This window comes from Pygocentrus nattereri, chromosome 4 (assembly GCF_015220715.1).
Source record: "Pygocentrus nattereri isolate fPygNat1 chromosome 4, fPygNat1.pri, whole genome shotgun sequence".
Classification (NCBI taxonomy): domain Eukaryota; kingdom Metazoa; phylum Chordata; class Actinopteri; order Characiformes; family Serrasalmidae; genus Pygocentrus; species Pygocentrus nattereri.
Window position 1 is genome coordinate 27,964,283 of NC_051214.1, and position 21,699 is coordinate 27,985,981.

Genomic DNA, 21,699 nt, shown 5'->3' on the forward strand with positions numbered 1-21,699 from the left:
TGCCTCGTTCCAACTTTTTTGCGACATGTTGTTGCCACCAGAGGCAAAATAGGTATATATATTTATATATTTTCAACAAACAATTTAAACATCCATATATATATATATATATGGATGTTTGTGTGTGTGTGTGTGAGTGTGTTTCAATGATATGTACATTATTGCATTCTGTTTTTCATTACATTTTACACAGCGTCCAAACTTTTTTGGAAATTAGGTTGTACATATATCTGATACAGGGCATCCAAATAGAACAAAGACTGTTTATTGCAGATCAATCTTAAAAGCACAGTAATAAAAACAGCCTGTTTAATTTTAAGGAATGAAAAGTGATTAGAAAATATTCATGTAAAAAATGTAAAAAGTAACTATGACCATTTTGGTGGATAAAACCAGGCAAAATTTAGGAATGGATCTTAAGGAAAAAAATTAAATACAAGAAATATTTATGCAATAGGCCCTTAAAGAATTAAAAAAGGGAAAACGAGTGCTGTTCTGAATCTGTATTACTGTGTATGCGTCTTATGATCTGTTCACACCAAGTGCGTTTTTTCAGATGGAAAGACAAACAGATGCAATTGTTATCGTAACGGAACCTTCACATCAAATGATTTTGTTGGGAAGAAGATAGAGGAGGAGGAGGAAAATTGATTCCTTGAGTAGTAACCACAATGAATTTATAATTATTCTTTAAGCAATATCTAAAATATGCACACCTTGGATACCATTCTGCAAAACAAAAAAACAACAGAGAGCATGAACTAGGATTGACTAGGATACACCTAGATATACTTGGGCTATAAACTGTCACTGTGTTGATGAGCTGTGATTTTTTTTTTTTTTTTTTTAAAGCATGCCTCAGTGGCAAAAATCAAGTCTCTGAAAAAAGAAAAAACAACCAACAACATACAGTTGTAGTCAGTTTCTGACATGAAGTGAATGACAATATTAATATACATGTATTTATTTTCAAAGCTTGTCACACTTTTTTGTCTTTAAAAATCTTTTGATTTGGGGTGAATAGAAATTGTCCTGTAGGCCATTCATCATCTAGACAGGTTGCCAGTCCTTTACAGCGCAGACACTTAGACATACATATACAAATTCAGCCAAGGCAAGCCAGGAAATTTGTTTAAAACTGTAAGGTTAGTAATTGTGTAAATACACTGCTTCAGTGTTATTAGGTACAGAGCTTAAAGGAAACATGAAAATAGTAAAAAGAAGCATTTTGTTGTTTAAAACAGTTAAGCTTGAAAGTATGCTATATAAATAGATATATTAGATATACAATATATAAATGCAATAGCAAAATGTGTTGTTTAAAAAAAAATACTGATAACTATTTGATTAACTCTAGTCATTGCATGGATTCATACAATTCCATCACCAGGACATATTATTGAATTTAATGAAGTTTTAATCAGCTGAAGCAGGTGTAGAGGTGTATGGTAACTTCTGGGATGCTTTAAGGGGATGCTTGGAAACCATTTAGCTAACACACTGATTTAAAGATCAAGATGGATGTAAAATCAAAATGATTGCATTAATGTTTGTATTTATTTGTTTTTATTCTAATGCTCATCTTTTTTGAGCAACTGAATGCTTACTGCCCAGATAATTAGCTTTGCATAAAAGTTTCTTAATTTGCTTAAGATTTTGTACAGGTTCTGTATGTTTTAACACAGTGGTTCCCAGTCCAGCACGTTTGCTCTACATATGTTTGTGTTATCCTGATTTTGCTACAGTGGACACTCACAAGGAGTTTGCTAATTAAGTAATGAGTTGAATCAGTGCTAGATGAGGAAAAGGACAAAGATGTGCATAATGTAAGGTCCTCAATGCTACACACAGGACGTAACATACACACTCATAACATGTTCATCGACCACTGGAGGGCAGTGTCTCCCAGGGCATTATCCATGTGCTTGCATCTTCTGTACTTCTACAGAAAGATCTACAAAATCTTGAAGAAACATGATTTTTGTAAACTGTTTATCTCTAAAATTTTATGCACTCAGTTTATTTACATGTCTTAATCTGTCTTTCTCATCCTCCCTCCAAATTTTACCTTACCTCTTCCTGTCACGCACGTCTCTTTCTGTAGAATATGCAGAATTCCTGCACTGTAAAGGAAAGAAGATTACAAACTTTGATGAGGTGCGTCGGGAGATTGAAACAGAGACAGACAGAGTTACAGGAGCCAATAAGGGCATCTCCTCCATTCCTATCAGTCTACGCGTTTGTTCACCAAATGGTATGATCATCATTTTGTCTGCTGTCATTTCTCAATATTACACTTTCTAGGCTGCACTTTTTTTCAAAACTGTATGTTTCATTTAAGCCACTTCATAATTACATTGCCAATAACAAATTGATTAGGACAAATTGTAAGGTAGGTTTGGAGGGTCATAGTTTAGTTAGCAGACAAGTCCCTAGATCTATATTTTTGATATGTGCAGCAGTGCTTAGCCAAACAGCTAATTTAGCAGCTAATTTTACTGCCCTTTAAGTTCATTGACTTAATGGCAAAAGGAAATTCATATATTTAGACTGAAGTTGCAAATGATTATAACACTCTAGCTAAACAAGATAGCTAGTTTATCATCAACAATGTTCTACCTTACATTTGGTAGTTGTTGTTTGTAATAATGTGGTATGTGTTTATAACCACAATGACATGCTGAGTTAGTCTTCCGTTGCTATGAAGTTCATATTGTGGAGAGATGTGAAGAAGGTTGCTGTAATATGTATCAGTCAGAAAAGAACCCCTTACCAGGGTTAACTTTTTCTTTTTGCTCTTGTTCTTTCTGCCTCCCAGTGCTAAATCTGACTCTGATAGACCTGCCGGGCATCACTAAAGTTCCAGTGGGGGATCAGCCTCCAGACATTGAGTACCAGATCAGAGACATGATCATGCAGTTCATCTGCCGTGAGAACTGCCTCATCCTGGCCGTCACACCAGCCAACATGGACCTGGCCAACTCCGATGCCCTCAAACTGGCCAAAGACGTTGACCCACAGGGTGAGGGGGTATGGGGGGACTGTGGAGTGGATTATAGTGCTCTGGGCTACATTTGTGCCACTTAAAAGAAAATACTGAGACAGATCTAGTATCTTCCCATCCAGTCTTTCTCCAGGCCTTTTCTTGTATGCTCTTCTTACATTTCTCTTTTTGTATTTTCGGTTTTCCTTCTCTTTGCTTTAAAAGAAAATTCCGCTGAATTGTCAAACTTTTTGCATAATTAGAAGGATAAGATGTAAACAGTCATTCAGAGTGGACTTACCAAGTTAGAATTATTCACAACAGTGGTGATAGGAACTGGACACTACCTCACAGTAAGGTATAACATGAAATGGTTATGATGTACATTGCCTGGTTCCTGAGACATTGTTTTAAGATAAAGTTTTGGCCTAAAACTTTTTTTTATGTCTTCTTGGTGCATGAAGGGTGTTGTGAAGCAAAACAGTACATGTTTTTATATTTACCACTATTCTACCATTGTTACCAGTAAATATGACATCTCAAAACACATGCTTCTTCAGTTGTTGTTTTGAATTGTACATAAAGTAGCTATATTTATGTTGTAGATATCATGACCCCTTGTTCCTATCAGCACCACTGTAAAGAAAATCAGGTATTGTTCCCTACAGTGAACAATTTCACATAAAATCAGTCTGAGTGACTTTACTTATATTTCAACCATTGATTTCTGCAACAAAAAAAAATTTAAAGATTGGGCAAATTCTCCTTTGACCCCTTATGAGACAGCATTTCTTTCATAAATACATTGCATACATATTACTTTCATAGTAGTTACACAATAAATCGCAGTCTTTATTGAATAATGAACATGGAGTAAGCCTTGAGATTAATTGCTGAATAGTAAACATGGTGTTAAAAGGATTAATGATGTTCTCTTCCTATGTCTCAGGTCAGCGCACTATTGGTGTCATCACTAAGCTGGACCTGATGGATGAGGGCACAGATGCCAAGGATGTGCTGGAGAACAGGTTACTGCCCTTACGTAGAGGTATGCTGTATTTAGTCAGCCTATTTCGGCCTCAAGCTGTCCACTTATGCTATATACTAACAAGGACTTGGGATGATTGGATTTCACTACATTACAAAAAAACTGTGTAACAGTACACAAAACTAGTGTATAGTTTTAAGTCAAAGGCAGCACAGTTCTACTCAGCAAATGCTCTGCTCTTATGTCATCATATTAAAATGCTGTGCTGTGTGAAAACTTTGACTCTAAGTGTCAGTATGAGGTCATGCAGTTGAAATGATACTGTTGCCAAGCCTGGACTCAATAGTCCCACTGCCCCAGAGTTTTGGGTTACAGCCAGAACTGGCCTATAGGACCTGAGCTGCTGCCAAGCAGTACTAGCTGCAGACCATGCTCTCAGCAACAGCTAAAGCAAGGCCAGGTGCAGGGCCTTCATGCTTCCTGCTGGCGCTTTAATGCATTAGACACACACTAACACACATCCTCATAGATACAGATACATTCATACATTCACACGTGTGTAGTTCACTGACCGCACGGGATCAGAAATACCTAATTTTACTCCCCTGTTTTTCATGCAGATTAGTGTAAAATACCCTCTCTGTTTTACTCATATGCTCTTACTTTTGTCTTAACTCCTAAAATGGTAGTTGGATGCTCTCTGACTATAGATACTGTGATAAAAAAAACTGACAAAATTATGTGGCATAGCTAAAAATAGCAGTGGTCCACTTTTATACATAACAGCATGTCATACAGTACTACAAACCACATAAGCAAGCTTATTCAGAATTACTTAAAAACTCAACATGATTGCTTTAGCCTCGTAACTCCAGTACAAAACATGCCTTGGTTCATTGTTTTTGCTTGGAGTAGGGGGACATTGTATGTACTTTTATGATCTGTGGCTTTTTGTCTTTCATTTTGATGCAATTATTGTAGTTTATTTCAAAGCTTTGCTTTCTGCTGTGTATAAATGCAGTGTCTATGTTTTATGTCCATATTTGTGTGTGAGAGGGTTACTATTATCATGAAACCTATTACTAAAGCAAAAACTTGCAGTGGAAAAAAATGTGCTTGCTAACTGTAAAAACAAGGACTGCAGTTTCATGTTTTAAAAACACATAATAAATATGTAAATATAGTCATATTCATAAATATTTGCATGTCGACAAAAGTATTGTTATTTTAGATTTCAGCTTTAATTGTAGGAATTACATACATACCTCCCATTTTTTAGGGGCTCAAACATCATTGAGCAATTGGCCACTCAACTATTCCATGGCCAAGTATGTGCAATTCCCCCATTATCTCACTTATTAGTAAGCAGATAAAAGATATACACATTAAGTGTGACATTTACATTTGGATTCTGTTAATACTCAGTTTCCATAGAGCTGTCACTGTCAGTGATATAAGCCATCATTAGGCTAAACAAAATCAAAATAAACCTATCAGAGGGATAGCAAAAATATTAACATTAACTATTTGGTACATTCTTAAAAAGTAAGAAGCACCTCAAGCTCAGAAATACCAAAAGGCCTGGAAGAACACTGTAAACAACTGTGGTGGACAACAGAAGGATTCTTTCCCTGGTGAAGAAATACCCTTTACAATAGTTGGCCAGATCAAGCATACTCTTCGGGAGCCAAGCAGACTTGAGTCAAAGTCAGCATTCAAAAGACAAACGACCTTATCAGAGTAAATACAGAGGGATTTAATCTGTATTTACTCACACATTGTAACTGTTGGTAGCCCTCAAAAAAAGAAAGACCAGATTAGTTTGCCCAGAACATCTAAACAATAGCAGTTCAGTACAGTTCTGGGGCATCATCTTATGGATGGATAAGACAAAGAATAAACTTGTACCAGAATGATGAGAAAAGTGTGGAAAAGGAAAGGAACTGTGGATCTGTCATGCATGGTGTGGAGGTAGTGTTATGGCATGGGCATGTACAGATGGCAATGGAACTGGTTATTGCCGAAGTGACTGCTGACAGAATTCTAAAGCGAATAGGACTATATTATTTGCTCATATTTAGCCAAATTGGTTCAGAACAAATTGGACGGCACTTCACAGTAAAGATGGACAATGACCTGCATTGTATTGTGAATACAACCTAGGACTAAGGCACCAAAGTGGAAGGTTCTGCAATGGCCATGTCCATCACCTGACTTCTGTCCAATCGAGCATGCGTTTCATTTACTAAAGGTAAAACTGAGGGTAAACACAGCAAGAGCGAGTAGAAACTGAAGACAGCTGCAGTAAAAGCATCAGTGCATTAGCTGAGAAGAAATCCTGTAAGTTGCAAAGGCTTTGCAAAGTATGAATTCAGTTTATGGCTGTTAGTTTGTCCAGTTATTTTTGAGCCATAGGAAAGGGTTGTGGTGGTGGGGTAGGGGGCACTGTGTAAGACATTGGTTGTAATTCCTACATTATTATGATTTGAATGTAAATACCCTAAAAATAAAATGGGAAGTCTGCACTTTGAGAACATAGTAATTATTTAATTTCAACTTCCATATGCTGTGGTAGACATGTAAAATAACAAAAAAACTTTGTTGGTATCCAAATAGTTATAGATCTGACTAACTAATGTCTGCTGCAACCAAAATGAAAACAAAATAGTGTTTTGGAGACATATTAGTTTTCATAAGAAGTATGGTCTAGAGATGGATTCTTATGACAAACTTTAAATAGCCAGAAGATGATGATGTCTTTGGCACTGCCTTTGAGCAATAAAGCTGAGATATTAGAAACTCTTTAGAAGCAAACAAGATATTCATCATAATACTAAAACTGAGATTTAATGAAAACTAATTCTTTTTCAACAGCAGTTAATATACTAAACAGGAAAAACAGGATATAAAGCAAAAAAGTTAAATGACAATTTAAACAGATATTTCTCTGTGGGTCTTTTTGGTTGGTTTAGGTTACATTGGAGTGGTCAATCGCAGTCAGAAGGACATTGAGGGAAAGAAGGACATCAGTGCAGCTCTCGCTGCTGAGCGGCAGTTTTTTCTCTCCCATTCAGCTTATAGGCATATGGCTGATCACATGGGAACGCCTTACCTGCAGAGGGTGCTCAATCAGGTAAGAGGGGAGAAGACAGAAAGCGAGAGAAATAGAGGATAGAGATGTGAAAAATGATTATTATGAATGTTATGCATAATTATTAGAAGGTTCATTCAGGAGTCTCAATCAGATTATGAAGTCAGGTACATCGAAATGCAGCATAAATTGGCCAAGTTGTGATGCTAATGCTATTTTCATCATGGTGGATTACAAAAGTGAACAGTTGAACAACAGAAAACGATTAGAAAAAGTGCACAAATATATATTCAATGATAATGGTAAAGTTCATTTTATCCATGTGCTGTTAACCCAGATTTTTTATTTTTTTGAGTGATTTCAAAACACCAGTACAATAGGCCAAAACTGTAGAATGCCAGCTGGTTAATGAAGTACAACACCCCATTCACAACCTCAGTTTTTTGTTTATCTCTCACATAAACCACATGAATGAATGTTGGATGAACGAGTTCCTCAGAAAAAAACCACCACCCACTTGCACTTGAAAGCAGCATAAGTACTACTGAAACATCAATGTCCTAGCAGTGAACCTTCTGACTTCTCTCCTGTATCAATAGCAATTGACCAATCACATACGGGACACATTACCAGCGTTCCGCAGCCAGCTACAGACTCAGCTTCTCTCATTGGATAAAGAGGCTGAGGAGTACAGGCACATGAACCCTGATGACCCCTCACGCAAGACCAAAGCTCTCATGCAGTGAGTAATAATACATACATATGACACATTCCCACAAACACACAAACTCTAATCATTCTTCATTTGAAACCTTTAAATATTTAATGCGATGAGTCAGATACACAGATGCATGTACGCACACTCAGCCCCTGTTGAGCCATCACTGGTTTAATGCTGTGAGGCAGACGATGCATATATCCCTATTCTCACACATGAATTTCAACAACCTCTTATACAAGGCCAAAGTTCTAATTCAGTGATTCAGACTGCAAAGAATTATACTCACATATTTTACAATCATCCCTCATGCAAGACCAAAGCTGAAGTTTCAAAGGATCCATATCATGTTAATGTAAACTTTTTTTTTTTAAATATAAGGATTTGATTAGTATATTGTAAACGTTTTAAAACATACCGTTCTGTCCCCAGTCCATACAGTTCATATAGTCCACACTAAGCAGTAAAAAATAGCCAGTTTTGAGTTTATTGTATCTTTGATATTATGAAAAACATAATGAAACCTATTTACACATCCTTGTGTTCTGCCTACAGCTGTCTAACCCCACCCATTCACACAGAAGTTATAAGGAGTGTTTTAGCCCGGACTCCTTTTTTAATGCAGGAGAGCCAATAAGAACAGAGGTCATTTACATACACCATCACTGAAAAGATTGGAATTACTTGCCATGTTAATAATTGTTATTCAGTAATAAATTACAGAGTGTACAATGAGATGTGATGAACAAGATACCTAAATTGTTTATGCACAATTTAACCCTTTAAATAGCCAGGGCCCAGCAGCAGTCCCTGTAGTTAGTGAATAAAAAGTTGTGGTATGTAATAAACCTGGGATTTTTAAGAGGTTAGCCTTTTAGAACCCTTTAGAGAGCTGTGCTTTTTATCCTTGAAACAAGAGGAAAGACACTAAAATACAAGCCTAAATTTGTTGTTGCGGGTCATAAACTTACAGCATAAATTTAAAGAAAATATGCATACACTTTCTGTGTGCTTGGTACGATGCCTGTTCAGTTGTTTTGCTTAAAGGTGCATTTCAGTCCACTGTCTTTATTCATGACATGTCATTTGTATTCCGTGTTCTATATTTGATTGGCTTTGGTTAGAAAGCTACAGCCAATCAGTGTAAATGATATGGAGATTTGAAAGTCAAAGTGGGCAGATACATGCGCAGATCCGGATAACAGGTATGCAGATTAGCTTTGGTTAGATTGCCGCAGCCAATCAGAGTTTCTGATTGTGAAAAATTCATAGTGAGAGTGTCTTTGGGCAACTTTGAGAGAGAGAGAGAGAGAGAGAGAGAGAGAAACAAGAAACTTTTGAAAACAAAAACCGTAAAACAAAAAAAAATTGGCTTCAAGGATATTTTCTACAGACAAAGCTCAAGACACGCTGTGTGACAACACTTGAGATCCTGTTCATTCAGAAGATGTGAGTGATTTTGGCATTATGATGCAGATGACGCACACTAACAAATGCAAAAATCTGACCCCTTTTTTATGTGGAGTTTGCAAGTGTTTTTCTTCTTTGTGACGATGGACAGAAATGGCCAAGAACTATCAGATATAAGCAGTGTACTGCACAAGGACACTGCCCAGAAAAAGGTAATCATTTGAAAACAAAAAGAAGTAAAAATAACTTTTATTTTGAATCAAAGTTTTTTTTGTAGTTTTTCATTTTACAAGTTACTTTCAATATCATAGGTGACATTTTATTTCAAGAAAAAATAAAGCTTGGGTTTTTGAACTACTGTGTTTTAATGGGCTTATTTATGAAAAACTGTGGAAATGTTTATTGAATTACATATTGTTGACGTTATGCCAAATCAGGGGCTATATAACACTTTGTGGTTCTGTAAAAAAAAATACATAAATGAAAGTGCAAATCTCGAAAGTATGGAGAGATAGAAGTGCTGCAGTGTAAGTCTGAAAGGGTGAATGTATTTTTAGGAACAACAAAACATGACATGGTTAAAGAATGATGAATGTAAAATTATGTATTAATATTCATTATTATTAATAAGCTAATTTTGATAAGTGAAATTTGGTCACCATTTTTAAAAAATGGCCATTCTGCATATTAATATTAGAAGGTGAGAAGCTGGTGGCATTTCTGCATCCTGTTTATGTATGGTATCCTTTTTGCATGGTAAAGTTTTAACTTGCATTTGTGGACACAGTGACGAACAGTGTTCGCAGACAGGTTTTTGGAAATGTTTCTGAACCCACGCAGTGATTTCCACTGCAGAATCATGTCTGTTTTTAATGTAGTACTGCCTGAGGGCCTGAAGATCAGTCATCTAATGTTGGTTTTTGGCCTTGTCTCTTGCACACATTACCCAATCATGTTACCGACCTGATACAGTTACACAAGGTGTTAAATTTAGTCTTTAAAAAAAACGACTGTACAACTTTTTTTTTAAACTTCTTTGTACACTTTTCCATTTAATGAAGGATTTAAATTATTTGCAACAATGGTGCATTCTGTATTTATTTGCATCTTGCATGGCATTCCAATTTTTTGGAAAGGGGTTGTACACACATTTATACATACAAACCTATTGAGCTTATTGGAGATCAGTCTTGCCGATTTTTGTCGAAGGAGTGTTTCAGCCCAGGATGCTTTTTGAAAAAAGTACAGGGCAGCCAATCACCTTTTAGTTTGGTGAGTCAAAATGAATATACCTACACATGCTCATTCACTCTCACAAACACGGCTACTGATTCCACTTCCTACACATGCCTGGGAAGAAGGACTTTTCCCACTGGCAGTGCACACAAGACTAACACAGACCGACTTTATTTCTCCCTCTTTCTATGTTATCCAGGCTGATCCAGCACTTTGGACTGGACTTTGAGAAGAGGATTGAGGGCTCTGGTGACCAGGTGGACACAGTGGAGCTCTCAGGCGGAGCCAAAATCAACCGCATCTTTCATGAGCGCTTCCCCTTTGAACTAGTCAAGGTGCGCCGATCAGTGCCCGTCTGCTTCACTGATTATACTGGTTCTTGCAATTATCTGAGCTCACATTACTGTCGTGTTCTTGGGCATTGCTCACTGTTTGCTCATTTAGATGGAGTTTGATGAGAAAGAACTGCGTCGTGAGATCAGCTATGCCATCAAGAACATTCATGGCATCAGGTCTGGGTTCCAAATTGCTTTCCCTAACAGTCTGCTTGTTGCACAATGTATCGATACTGCTCTCAGCTTTTAGTTCCATGTGCTGTGTGGTGGACTTTTTTTTCTGCTGCTCTAGGACAGGCCTGTTCACTCCTGATCTGGCATTTGAGGCCATCGTGAAGAAGCAGATAGTGAAGCTCAAAGGACCATGTCTTAAATGTGTGGACATGGTTGTTCAGGAGCTTATAACCACAGTGCGGCAGTGTACCAACAAGGTAAGTTGCGCTTGTTAAACAAATGTATGAAAATGTACTCATATCCTGTATTTGTCCAGTATAAAAGGTAACCATGAAGTGTCAGGAAGTACATATGCAAGTCTGTTTGTGATTACCTAAGGGGGGATTTCACTGATTTTTCAAAAACTGACCCTAATGTAATGGTTAAGGTATGAACCTTCATTCTGAATGATTTGATGAGAAATGCTCCTTTCCAGAGAGACGTACCGAGTCAGAATTTTTTACAGTGGTACTGATTGGAACCAGATGTCCAATGAGTTTAATTCCCTCTCACAAAAAGGTATTACATAAAATAGTTAGGAATATGCTGCCTGAAAAAAAAAAAACTTCTGGATAGTGAATAAAATGGCTATATTTGCTATATTTGTGTTGTAGACATTGTGACCCCTGGTTCCTATCATCACCACTGTAAAGAAATCAAAGTTGGTAAGTTTCTCTACAATGAACCATTTCACATCAAACCACTCTGGATAATCTCCATGAACAAATTTTGCAGTAATTTTGAAAAACTGGTGGATTTCCACTTTAGTGATACTAAGTGGTTTGATCCAAGTAAATAACCAATCATACATGCACCTTGGACAACAGTTGGGATAGGGGAAATTGTTGTTTCTAAATTAATTTGAATAAGAGGCTGAAGTTAGAAACACACAAATAAAGCGTGCTCTTGTTTAGTTTTGATGTGTTTTTTTTCTATTGGGTGTTCAGTTACGGACCTTTCCTATGCTACGAGAGGAGACGGAGAGAATTGTGACCATGTACATTCGGGAACGAGAGAGACAAGCAAAAGACCAGGTCAGGCAGCCACACGCAAATGATCATGCAAATAAATATACTTCAAGTTTAGCACAAAGTTATGTTATACAACCTAGAAATTTAAAAAGGTATTTAATTTTTTATAATTTTTTTGTATAATAATAATATCCTGTTGTTGTGTAGTTATGTAGTTATTTTTCCATTTCATTTATAATACGTCCCGTTAGGTTTTGCTTTCAATCGAGATTCAGCTTTCCTATATCAACACGAACCATGAAGACTTCATTGGATTCGCCAAGTGAGTTCTTCTGGCTGGAAGTTAATTTGCTTGTGGATTTTATTATTTTATATGAAACATTTGGAACAAAATGAACTTCATAGGAAATGGGCACAAATACGAAGTCAGCTCAGGTCAAAGTATATGATGGAACATTTCTCCTTCTGTTTTTTTCTATTTCAATGTCACCATTCTGCCTTTTCTTTTACAGTGCACAACAGAGAAACAATCAGACGAGTAAAAAGGCTTCAGCAGGAAACCAGGTGAGTGGACAGCTTAATACATACACATAGAGAAGAGCTTGTGATATGGCACTTAAGACTCTTTTTTTTTTCTCTCTTGCTTTCTGTGTTTTGTCACAGTATTGTCAGATTTGCTTTTATTACTTTTTAATGTCTAATGTTTTAATTTTAAAGTGCTGCTTCTCATACTGGTTGCATGCATGTGTTTTTGCTGTCATTTGCAATGCAATACATTAATATGGCTGTTTGCTGTTTCTCTGTCCCTCTCACCACCTGCATCATTCTGTATATTACATATTAATATGTCCTTACCCTTCTATTTAGCATAAGGATAACATAACAATTGAAAAACATCAATTTCTTGAGAAAGGTCACATAAAGCTTGATGTGAAGGTAACTGAAGGTTGCGATAGTTTAAGGGTGTGCACACATACTTGGATAACTGTTCCAGATGTCTGTTTTTGACTGAAATCACTGTTCAGAAATTTTGTTTGTATTTATGAATAATTAAGTACATTATTATATTTTGCTGCAATCCAGTAGTCTTGTTTGCCTTGACTGGGCACGTTCGTTGCCATAGATGTGATTGAAAAACCAGAAGTAGTGTGGCCGTAACTAGGCTAGCTACTCTCGCTGCCATTAGCAAAAACAATAAAAATGCATTTCTGTTTTAAATGTTACACTTAAGGTAAAGAAACTTGCAAAGAACTCTGAGTCACCATCTATCACTCAGTGGTTTAGCTCTAGTTTTAGTGTTGTCCCATCTAACATCAAAAGCAGTTTCTGTTACTGAAACCACAAATATTTACACGTTTTACCCATCAAAGATTTCCTTCAGATGTTTTTGGGATAATTAACTTTCTAATATACATCTCTGTCTCTAATTACAGCTTAACTTTATTTTGTGCTACTGATTTTTGTAGCTTGTCATTGGGGGCAGGGTTGAGCGCAAAGATGGCTGCTCCTTGTGTTTGTAGATGTTTTAATTCCAGTTAATATCATGTTTTAAACTTGCAGTCATTTTTAAGAAATTGACTAGTTATGTTTCATGTGTATTTTTTTATTAGTTGTATTTTCTTGATGCTTATCTCAAATCCTGATTGTGCCTTTGGATACAATAACGGAGTTGCAAGGAGTTTCAGATATTCAGTAGGACATCTCAAGACATGAAGAAATTAAGTCAATTCCTCTGACAGATTAAATTAAATCAACACTACTGGAACACCAGATATTGAACATACATCATCGGACAAGTGGATCCAAGGGAGGCCAAGGTGAACAAAGGCCCATTGATATAGTAGTAGGCCGCAGAACTATGAAGAAAAGAAAATGCTTGACAATCTTTCAAACAAAAACTGATTAAGATAACAAGCAAAGGGATATGAAAGCTATCTGTAGTGTCCCTGCTCTTCTTCTGTGCAATTCAAGATAATCTATAAATATAAAAGATGAATTCGAAATTCATAAGATCTGTCAGCGTCACAGAAACATGGGCGCATGGCAGTATTCCAGATGAGTCAGTTTCCACTGAGGGCTTTCAGATGTTCAGTAAGGACAGATACCTAGGCTGAAGTGGAAAGGAGGATGTATGTCAATGTACATTGAAGACAAGAGTAATGCAAAGAGGCTGCTACACCTTGAGAATGAAGAGGTGGAATGTGGATGCAACTGCGTCCTATTACAGTACCAAGATCCATCTCCATCGTTGTAGTTCGTCTGCTCCATTCACCATGTGCTAATGACAAGGAAACACAGCTTGAACTCATCAGTTACCTTGTTAGTACTACAGATAACATCAAGCTTAAGTCATCTCAGGCAGGCATTCATATATGCAGGGGTGTTAACCATTTGCCCATTTAGACTTTCAGTAATCCTCATTCTGACTTCAAGATAAAGCATGAATGACAGAGACACTGAAATTGGCTATCAGGAGACGACAGAGGAGACGACATCCTCAATGGCAAGACCCTCCTTTAATTATTGGTGGACAGGCTGTCCCTGTTGTAACTGAAATAAAATATCTGGGCTTTTACCTGGACAGTTAACTCCGTGGTAGATTCTCATATCGAAGAGGCAGTGAAAAAAGCAGTTGAATTTCCTCACTGTCTTGGCAAGAAAAGGGGTTCCTGTTGAAGATCTTGTTGATATGTTTAATACCCTCAGTAGGCCATGCCTAGATTATGGCAGTGTATTGCTGGTGGGCTGCAAAGAAAACCAGCGAGCAGCAATGGACAGGATTAAAAAAGAGCCATCAGAATGCAGACCCGATTTCATAAGATTCTTCTGCATCTTCCAGATTTACAGAAACAGTGGGAGCAGGCCACTGTAAAACTGATAAAAGATATTTACCATCCCAATCATCCTTTACATGACCTTCTGCTCAATATGGGTAAGATAATGGGGTCATCTCCTGCGGAAAAATTTCCAGCTGTCGCTTTGGAATGCAAGAACCAATAGACTAAGAAACGCCACTATTCAATGTGGCATCAGGCTGTTTAGTTTGTTGTAGAGTGGTGTAAATGTGGTGTATAAATATCTGTGTATATATTATATATTTATTACTTTAACTGTTGTAGTATATGTCGTATGTTCTGCAGAATTCAATCTTTTGGATTGCAAGTCAGAATGTTTTGTAAATAAACTAAACTAAACCAGTGCACCTGTTTAGACTTTTGGTTGCTTTTGGTTACCTGTCTACTTTTTGGTTATTATGAGTAGCTATGATTCGGTGCTATCAGCTGAAGCTCTCTTTTCTTCCATTTCTCCATGGTTTACTGAATATCCATTCATTAACTGCAGTTGCTCCCAAAATCAGTCCAAATGCAGATCCCTACTTTGGTTCTAGAGTATTATTCTCTTTTAATTTATACCTTCACCCTGTTGTGTTAGCTTTGCCTTCACGCTATAATTCTGTTTTCATGGCCTATCCCCATTCCCTCCACTCTTCATCGCTCTCGCACACTACTCAGTCCATCCTGCAGGGGGCATGGTGAGTAACCCACCAGTCTCTCACACAGTGCATGAGGCGTCTGTGTCATGCAGTCACTATTAACATTCTCAGCCAGAGCGCAAGTACCCTTCGCTACACTTCAGAAAAGTCCAGATCTGTTGTTCAGCTGTACATGTTCTGTTCCAAGCTTAAATTTTGAGTATGTAAATGTATGTATGCTGTGTACTGACTGCTTAATTATATATCTTGTTAATCCAGCAGAGAATACGCAGTAGTGCTATCGTAATGTCTTAATTTTTCCTGCTGATGTTTTTAGGGTGCTGCTCCTCCACCTCCCAGTCAAATTGTACGAGCCCAGTGTCTGTAAGCCTTACTACTGTCTACCGTCGTCACATTGTTTCTTTGTGGATGTCTGTGTGTGCTAGAGGTGTAATGATACACATAGTGATATACATGTGATATTCACATTATGTGTGCATCTGAAACCGTAAGGCTGGGTATTGTTCAAAATTTTTTACCAACTTTGATACCGATTTATGAACTGATTTCAGTGACAGATGTGTGGCTTTAATGAGAAATGAGTTTGAGGTGTTGGAGGTTGATTTATTTACAGAGAGTAATAGACTGCAGATTAATAAAGAAGCACAAACATTATTGAGGCAACAGTCTAGATTTTGTAAAAAAGTGTTTGTAGGCTTATTGAAGATACTATGAGCATTTGCTTATGTATTAAAGGAATAGTTCAGCTAAAAATCAAATGTACACAATTTTCCACCTACCCTAGATGTAATTAAACAAATCCAAAACCAAACTTGTGTGGTTATTTAAGATGGTCATTGTCACAAAAACTGACTGTAGATAATCATCTTTTGTAGCTATGTTAATTTTGTAGCGCTAGTGCTAAACTAAAGAAGCAAAAACTCCAAGCATGTCTTGGCCGATCAGCCACATGCGGCAAGTAGAAAACAGTATATTAGATGTCTGTTAGATCTTTTTGCCAAACTATTCCTTTAAAATATGAAACTGAATGACATGACAGTAGTATTGAAGTAAATGGTGAATGCTGTAAAAATCTAGAATTTTAATACCCAGCCATATTTGTGCATATTTAGATGCATTTATCTACTAAGAACATTCTCCTGTCTTGTTTTAACAGTTGGATATTAACTAAAAAAATGCAGGCAAAATAAATATTGGGATTTTTTTAATCACAATAATTATAATATTTTGAAATGTATGAATCATTACACCTCTAGTGTATGGTGCGATGGTGTGAGTGAGAGCGCGAGAGAGATTACTGCTCCAAGCACCACAAATATCACTTGTTGCAAATATCACTTCTTTCCTCCTGCTTTATCTATCCAGGACTTCATCTGTCTTCACACACATGAGAAACTCTGGGATTGAGATTATTAAGGCTGTTTTACCACTATTTAATGAACTAACTCTTCATAATGCACACAATTTTACATATTCATGTTTGGCATCTCTAACTTTTAAAAATCTCAATTCCATTCAGTTCTGATTCAGTCTGAATCCTGAGTGCAGTGTTGTGATTCTTTTGTGAAAACCTTTTTCACAAACTAAATTTGTATTAAACTGTAAGCCCTTTGACTCTTATTAACCTGCTATAATTACCTGTTATTTCCACTTTCCATCAATGAAAAACACCTTTTTAGCTTAGCTTTTAGCTTTTTTCTAATCTTGTCGTTTGCGTCTGAATCTGTCTGTAGTTTGCAGCACTGTGAGTGTATCAGCCTTCAGCCCTAGTTTGTGTATGTGTGTGTGTGTGGGGGGGGTGGGATGTTATTTAAGTGTGTGGTAATGTTTAAAACAGATCTGAATTTCTTTCGACTCCAGTGAAACGTTCAGGTCCACAAACTCATAGCTTCTGATCTCAATCCATCTGGCGTATTTGAGTGTGTGGGTGTGGCCAGGGAGATTCATTTAAGATTCACCTAAACTTGCAGTGCTGCAAGCTTGGGCCAGGTACAGGCCATGAATGTGTTGTTTTATTCACCAAATAAACTGCAGATCAGCCAAAGGAAAATGTTTTATTGAAATGAATTACTAAAAAAAATTGTTATTGTGTTTCTAAAAGGGTGTGATACATTTCATTATTGAACTTTTTTTCTTACAGACAATTGGTAGGTGACCAATATTTTTGTTGTGATACTCTTATTCATATTATACTGGGTAAAAGTCAGACTACCTTTCGTTTGTTTAATTTCCATTTTAAACTACCATTAATTACAAGTTGTTCATTTTCAGGAGATTTTTCTGAGGTAATATATAAGGAATTATATATTACCTATATTGTAGGTAATATATAAGGAAGGGGAAAATCAAAAGAAAATAAGTGAAATAAAAAAAAAAATAAAAATCCAATAAAGAGAAGCAGAAAATGCAATTGTAAAACTGAACTTTGGAAAAGCATGAAAGGGTGGACACATTAAACAAAACATTTGGTGAAAATTTTTAAATTATATTTAGTTGATGAGGCTTCTGTGTCATTTTCTGGGCAATATATTTCTGCTCAGTCTACTATTATTTAATGGCCATTTTGACTGCAGATTAAAAGAATGGACGGTGGTCTCTGACCTTTGCCAAGTACTGAATGGGTACGTGGAAAACATTCAAGTGTATCCTCTTCAGAAATGTGACAACTAATGTTATGCTTTATCATGAGATGGTCTTACTATAATATTTCCTCACAGTTTTTTAACTTCACACAATCAAATCAAATATAAGCGGCAGTTTGTTTTGAGTTACTCTTTCAGCACAAATTCACTGAGCCTATATCTTGAATTGTATAGGCTCTGGATTTTGGCTTATTTATTTAGTTCACTTATTTAGTGTAATTGAATTCAGTTTTTTAGTCATTCAGTGAATGAAATACTGTATGCTTGAGAGACAATGGCTGCAGTCAGGGGTGTAATGAAACAGGATGTTTGGATCTTCTACCCCTCTCTCTCTCACTCTTTCTCTCTCTATCTCACTCCTTTTTGCCAGCTGGGCTCCTGTTTCCCCTGCCATCATCACCTCCACCCCCTCACTGCTCCACTCTCTCTCATCCTCTGCCCATATCACTCTTATTTTAGTTCCTCCTTCCTTCATTTCCTTCCCCTGGTCTCATCCTTTTCCTCTGCTGGGCAGTGCATATCCCACAGACTGTGCCAGTCCTACGCATCCTACTAGCTCTTTTTCTTTCAATGAAATATATTCAGTCACATAACTGAAATTATGATGATTTTACCTTTGATTAATGATTGACCTTTGAAAACTCCTTTTTTTGTTTATCTTTATCATTTTTGACACATTCACAAGGTTCTCTTTTCATTTTTTCAAATAACCACTTTTTCTCTCTTTCTTTTGTGGGGGGCTGGTCAACTCTTGCTTCTGGTATCTTTTCTGCCTTTAAATCATGACTTTCACCTTTTCCCCATAAATCATGATCTCTGCCCTTTCTCTACTGACCTCTCTCTTGCTCTGCAGGTGATCAGAAAGGGCTGGCTGACCATCAACAACATCAGTCTGATGAAGGGAGGGTCCAAAGATTACTGGTTCCTACTGACCGCTGAGAGCCTCTCTTGGTTTAAAGATGATGAGGTACGGCTCATTATGCTTTACTCACCTTATTCTTGATTTGGCTTCTTCATAAATTTTAACCCTTTAAGCAGTGACTCAATGAAGCCCACACGTCAGGTCCTCATTCTTAGAACTGCATACTGTTCATGTATTTACTGTAGTTATTTGTAGTATAAAATAATTTGTAGTAATTACAGGATAGTAAGTCTGAAGTATTGGAACTGAGTAAGCCTAGAGATTAAGGGGTTAAACAGCTTTTTATGATGACAGTGTTACAGAATTTGGCTTCATAAATTGCATATTAGTATCATGATTGTTACTGAGTAATGGATACCACTAGTAAGCTTTGAGATAAATAACTGCATGTTTATCAGCTTTGTAGGCTGTTTTGAGAGTTCAGTTTCAGATAATTTAAGCCCTAAAAGGTAAAAGCACTGGTGCGCTGGTATTCCGGTGATTCGCTATTGGCTAGCTGATGTGTCCGCCGTGCTGTGGGCCCTTGCCAGGTGGGCTGCCATCTGTCTGCCTGTCTGTGCCTGCTGTACAGGTGCAGGAAGTTCTGCACAGCAAGTGTAGACAGGCAGACAGACAACGCTCTCAGCCAATGGTGGCACAGCCTGCCACGCTGGGTACGGAAGGAGATGCTGGAGGAAACACCTGACATTGTGAGTGGACATATACTCATGGTCCCACTTACATAACACTTTTGTGACTACGCCAAAAGTAAATTTTAAAGCACGCTGTCAAAATACTTATCTTTAAAGATTTAAGTACGAAAGTAACACTAGCACTGGAAAAGCTGTACACATTTGTGAGGCCAATAGTACAATGAACTACTTGCTGAGGTACTTAGGTAAAATGTTAGTGCTACAAATGATATGAGGATATAAGGCGCGTCTCAGAAAAAGTATGGCAGTAACATCGTAGCATTGAAAAAGGCTGTGCAGTAGCTGCACAAGGTCTGAAACTGGGTATAAGACTGGTTTCAAACCTGTGATATAATGTAAAACCTCTCTATCCAACCCAGGTCTCTCTGTACATTTTTTTTTTATCTCCCCCTTTTTCTATACCCCCCTTTCTTAATGTCTTTTGCCCCCTATGACCCTCTCTTTTTCCCCACACTCTTTTTCTTGCATGCTTTTTTTCTCTCTCTCTCTCTCTCTCTCTCTCTCTGTTGGGAATTGAAGCATTTGGATCAGATCACCCTGACACAGCTGGATCTCCCCCAAGCCAAACTAACACACACACACATACACATATACACTCACAAACGCACTTGCCCAAATCCTGGGCCAAATACAAATGGCTAGATGAATAAACATATAGTAACACAAATACAAACAGTGATATAAAAGCTTACATATGCACATGCAGCAGACATAGCATAGCTGCGTACACACACAGACAAAGGCTTGCACAAATATTTCTGCGCTTAAGTACTCGGCTGTGTGAATACATGGAGACCCAAGCAAGTTTAGAGAGACTGTGCCTGCACAGCATTATTAACACTTACAGGCAGACACATTGACACGCACATACAAACAGAAGGAATGGCTGTGAAAAGCACATTTAAATTGTTTATGTAGTTTATTGTCTGTATTGCTTATTGTTGGGCGTCTTCTGCTCTCATACTTATGGCAGTGTTTTACTGGAAGTTACTACAAAAGAATGAAAAAGCATAATTTAGATGACTACTCTGCAAACAAAAGGGATAACCATATAAAACCATTCTGTATTTGCATTTAGTTTATAATGGCAATGTAGTCATAGGATAGAAAGTTTGTACGGGATAAAAAAAAAGTTTAGAAAATACTAAGAATTCTATGAACGTATCAAGAAAAACTGAATGTGGTGTGTCTGGAGAACCTATTCTTTAACTTCTGCTGAATCCATTTTCACGTATGTGGATGTGACCTTCACTGCTTTTCCAGTTCTGTAGTTGAATTCCACTGCTGGCTCTAATATCTCTGGCCTAAAACATGTTCTGATATATTTTCAAACTGAAGGCCTTTTTGTGGTTACATCCCCCTGCTTCCCCCAATCTAGGCCCTTTCTTTTTGGAACACACATCACGTTTGTCATTTCTAGTGCTGTCTTCTTGTCTCTGCTTGTGATCTAAATCAGCACGTTCCCCTTTTTAACTTTTTTCCTTTGGCCTTAATCAAAGCTGTTATTTTCTCTGCATTTTTCTTACATTCGTCTTTATTTCACACTTCGCTAGTCTTATGCTTTTTCTCTCGCTCTTTCTCTCCCGCTCTCTCTGTGGCTGGAAGTCTCTCTGGGACCATACACATTCCTGGCTGGAAAATTGTAAGGCTTTGTCCAAACACCAGCCTCTAAGAGCCTGACGAGAGAGAGAGAGAGAGAGAGAGAGAGAGAGAGAGAGAGAGAATAAGAATGAGACAGGGAAAGAGAGAAAGATCCCTCATGGCTGTTTCCTCACTCCTACACCCCCTCACCCCTTGCAGCCTATCGTATAGCCAGATCACACACACGCATTTATCTTACTCCAGTACTCACAAGGCTCTCTCATTAACTTAGAGTACAACTACAGCAGCCATTAAGAGTTCTGTGTGTGTGTGTGTGTGTGTGTGTGTCTGAGAGAGAGTGAGAGAGTGAGTTTTGTTCTCTCTCTCCCTCATGTGTCTGTAGTCAGTGATGTCTCAGTATGGC

The 21,699-nt window shown here is 37.4% G+C and overlaps 1 protein-coding gene across 4 annotated transcripts in view; it reads left to right on the plus strand.

Annotated features, from left to right (window-relative positions):
• The window catches only part of dnm3a (dynamin 3a), a 61,642-nt gene that overhangs the window by 10,921 nt on the left and 29,022 nt on the right, over window positions 1-21,699 (plus strand). For 3 of the 4 annotated variants that reach the window (XM_037537419.1, XM_017688800.2, XM_037537420.1), the window contains exons 4-16: window positions 2,105-2,254; window positions 2,819-3,022; window positions 3,933-4,031; window positions 6,944-7,104; window positions 7,662-7,804; window positions 10,626-10,761; window positions 10,871-10,938; window positions 11,054-11,192; window positions 11,922-12,008; window positions 12,197-12,267; window positions 12,458-12,509; window positions 15,755-15,784; window positions 18,934-19,047. In XM_037537419.1, the coding sequence (XP_037393316.1) occupies window positions 2,105-2,254; window positions 2,819-3,022; window positions 3,933-4,031; window positions 6,944-7,104; window positions 7,662-7,804; window positions 10,626-10,761; window positions 10,871-10,938; window positions 11,054-11,192; window positions 11,922-12,008; window positions 12,197-12,267; window positions 12,458-12,509; window positions 15,755-15,784; window positions 18,934-19,047 (1,454 nt within the window). The remainder of the gene's footprint in view (window positions 1-2,104; window positions 2,255-2,818; window positions 3,023-3,932; window positions 4,032-6,943; window positions 7,105-7,661; window positions 7,805-10,625; window positions 10,762-10,870; window positions 10,939-11,053; window positions 11,193-11,921; window positions 12,009-12,196; window positions 12,268-12,457; window positions 12,510-15,754; window positions 15,785-18,933; window positions 19,048-21,699) is intronic. The other variant, XM_017688814.2, reaches the window with a different exon arrangement.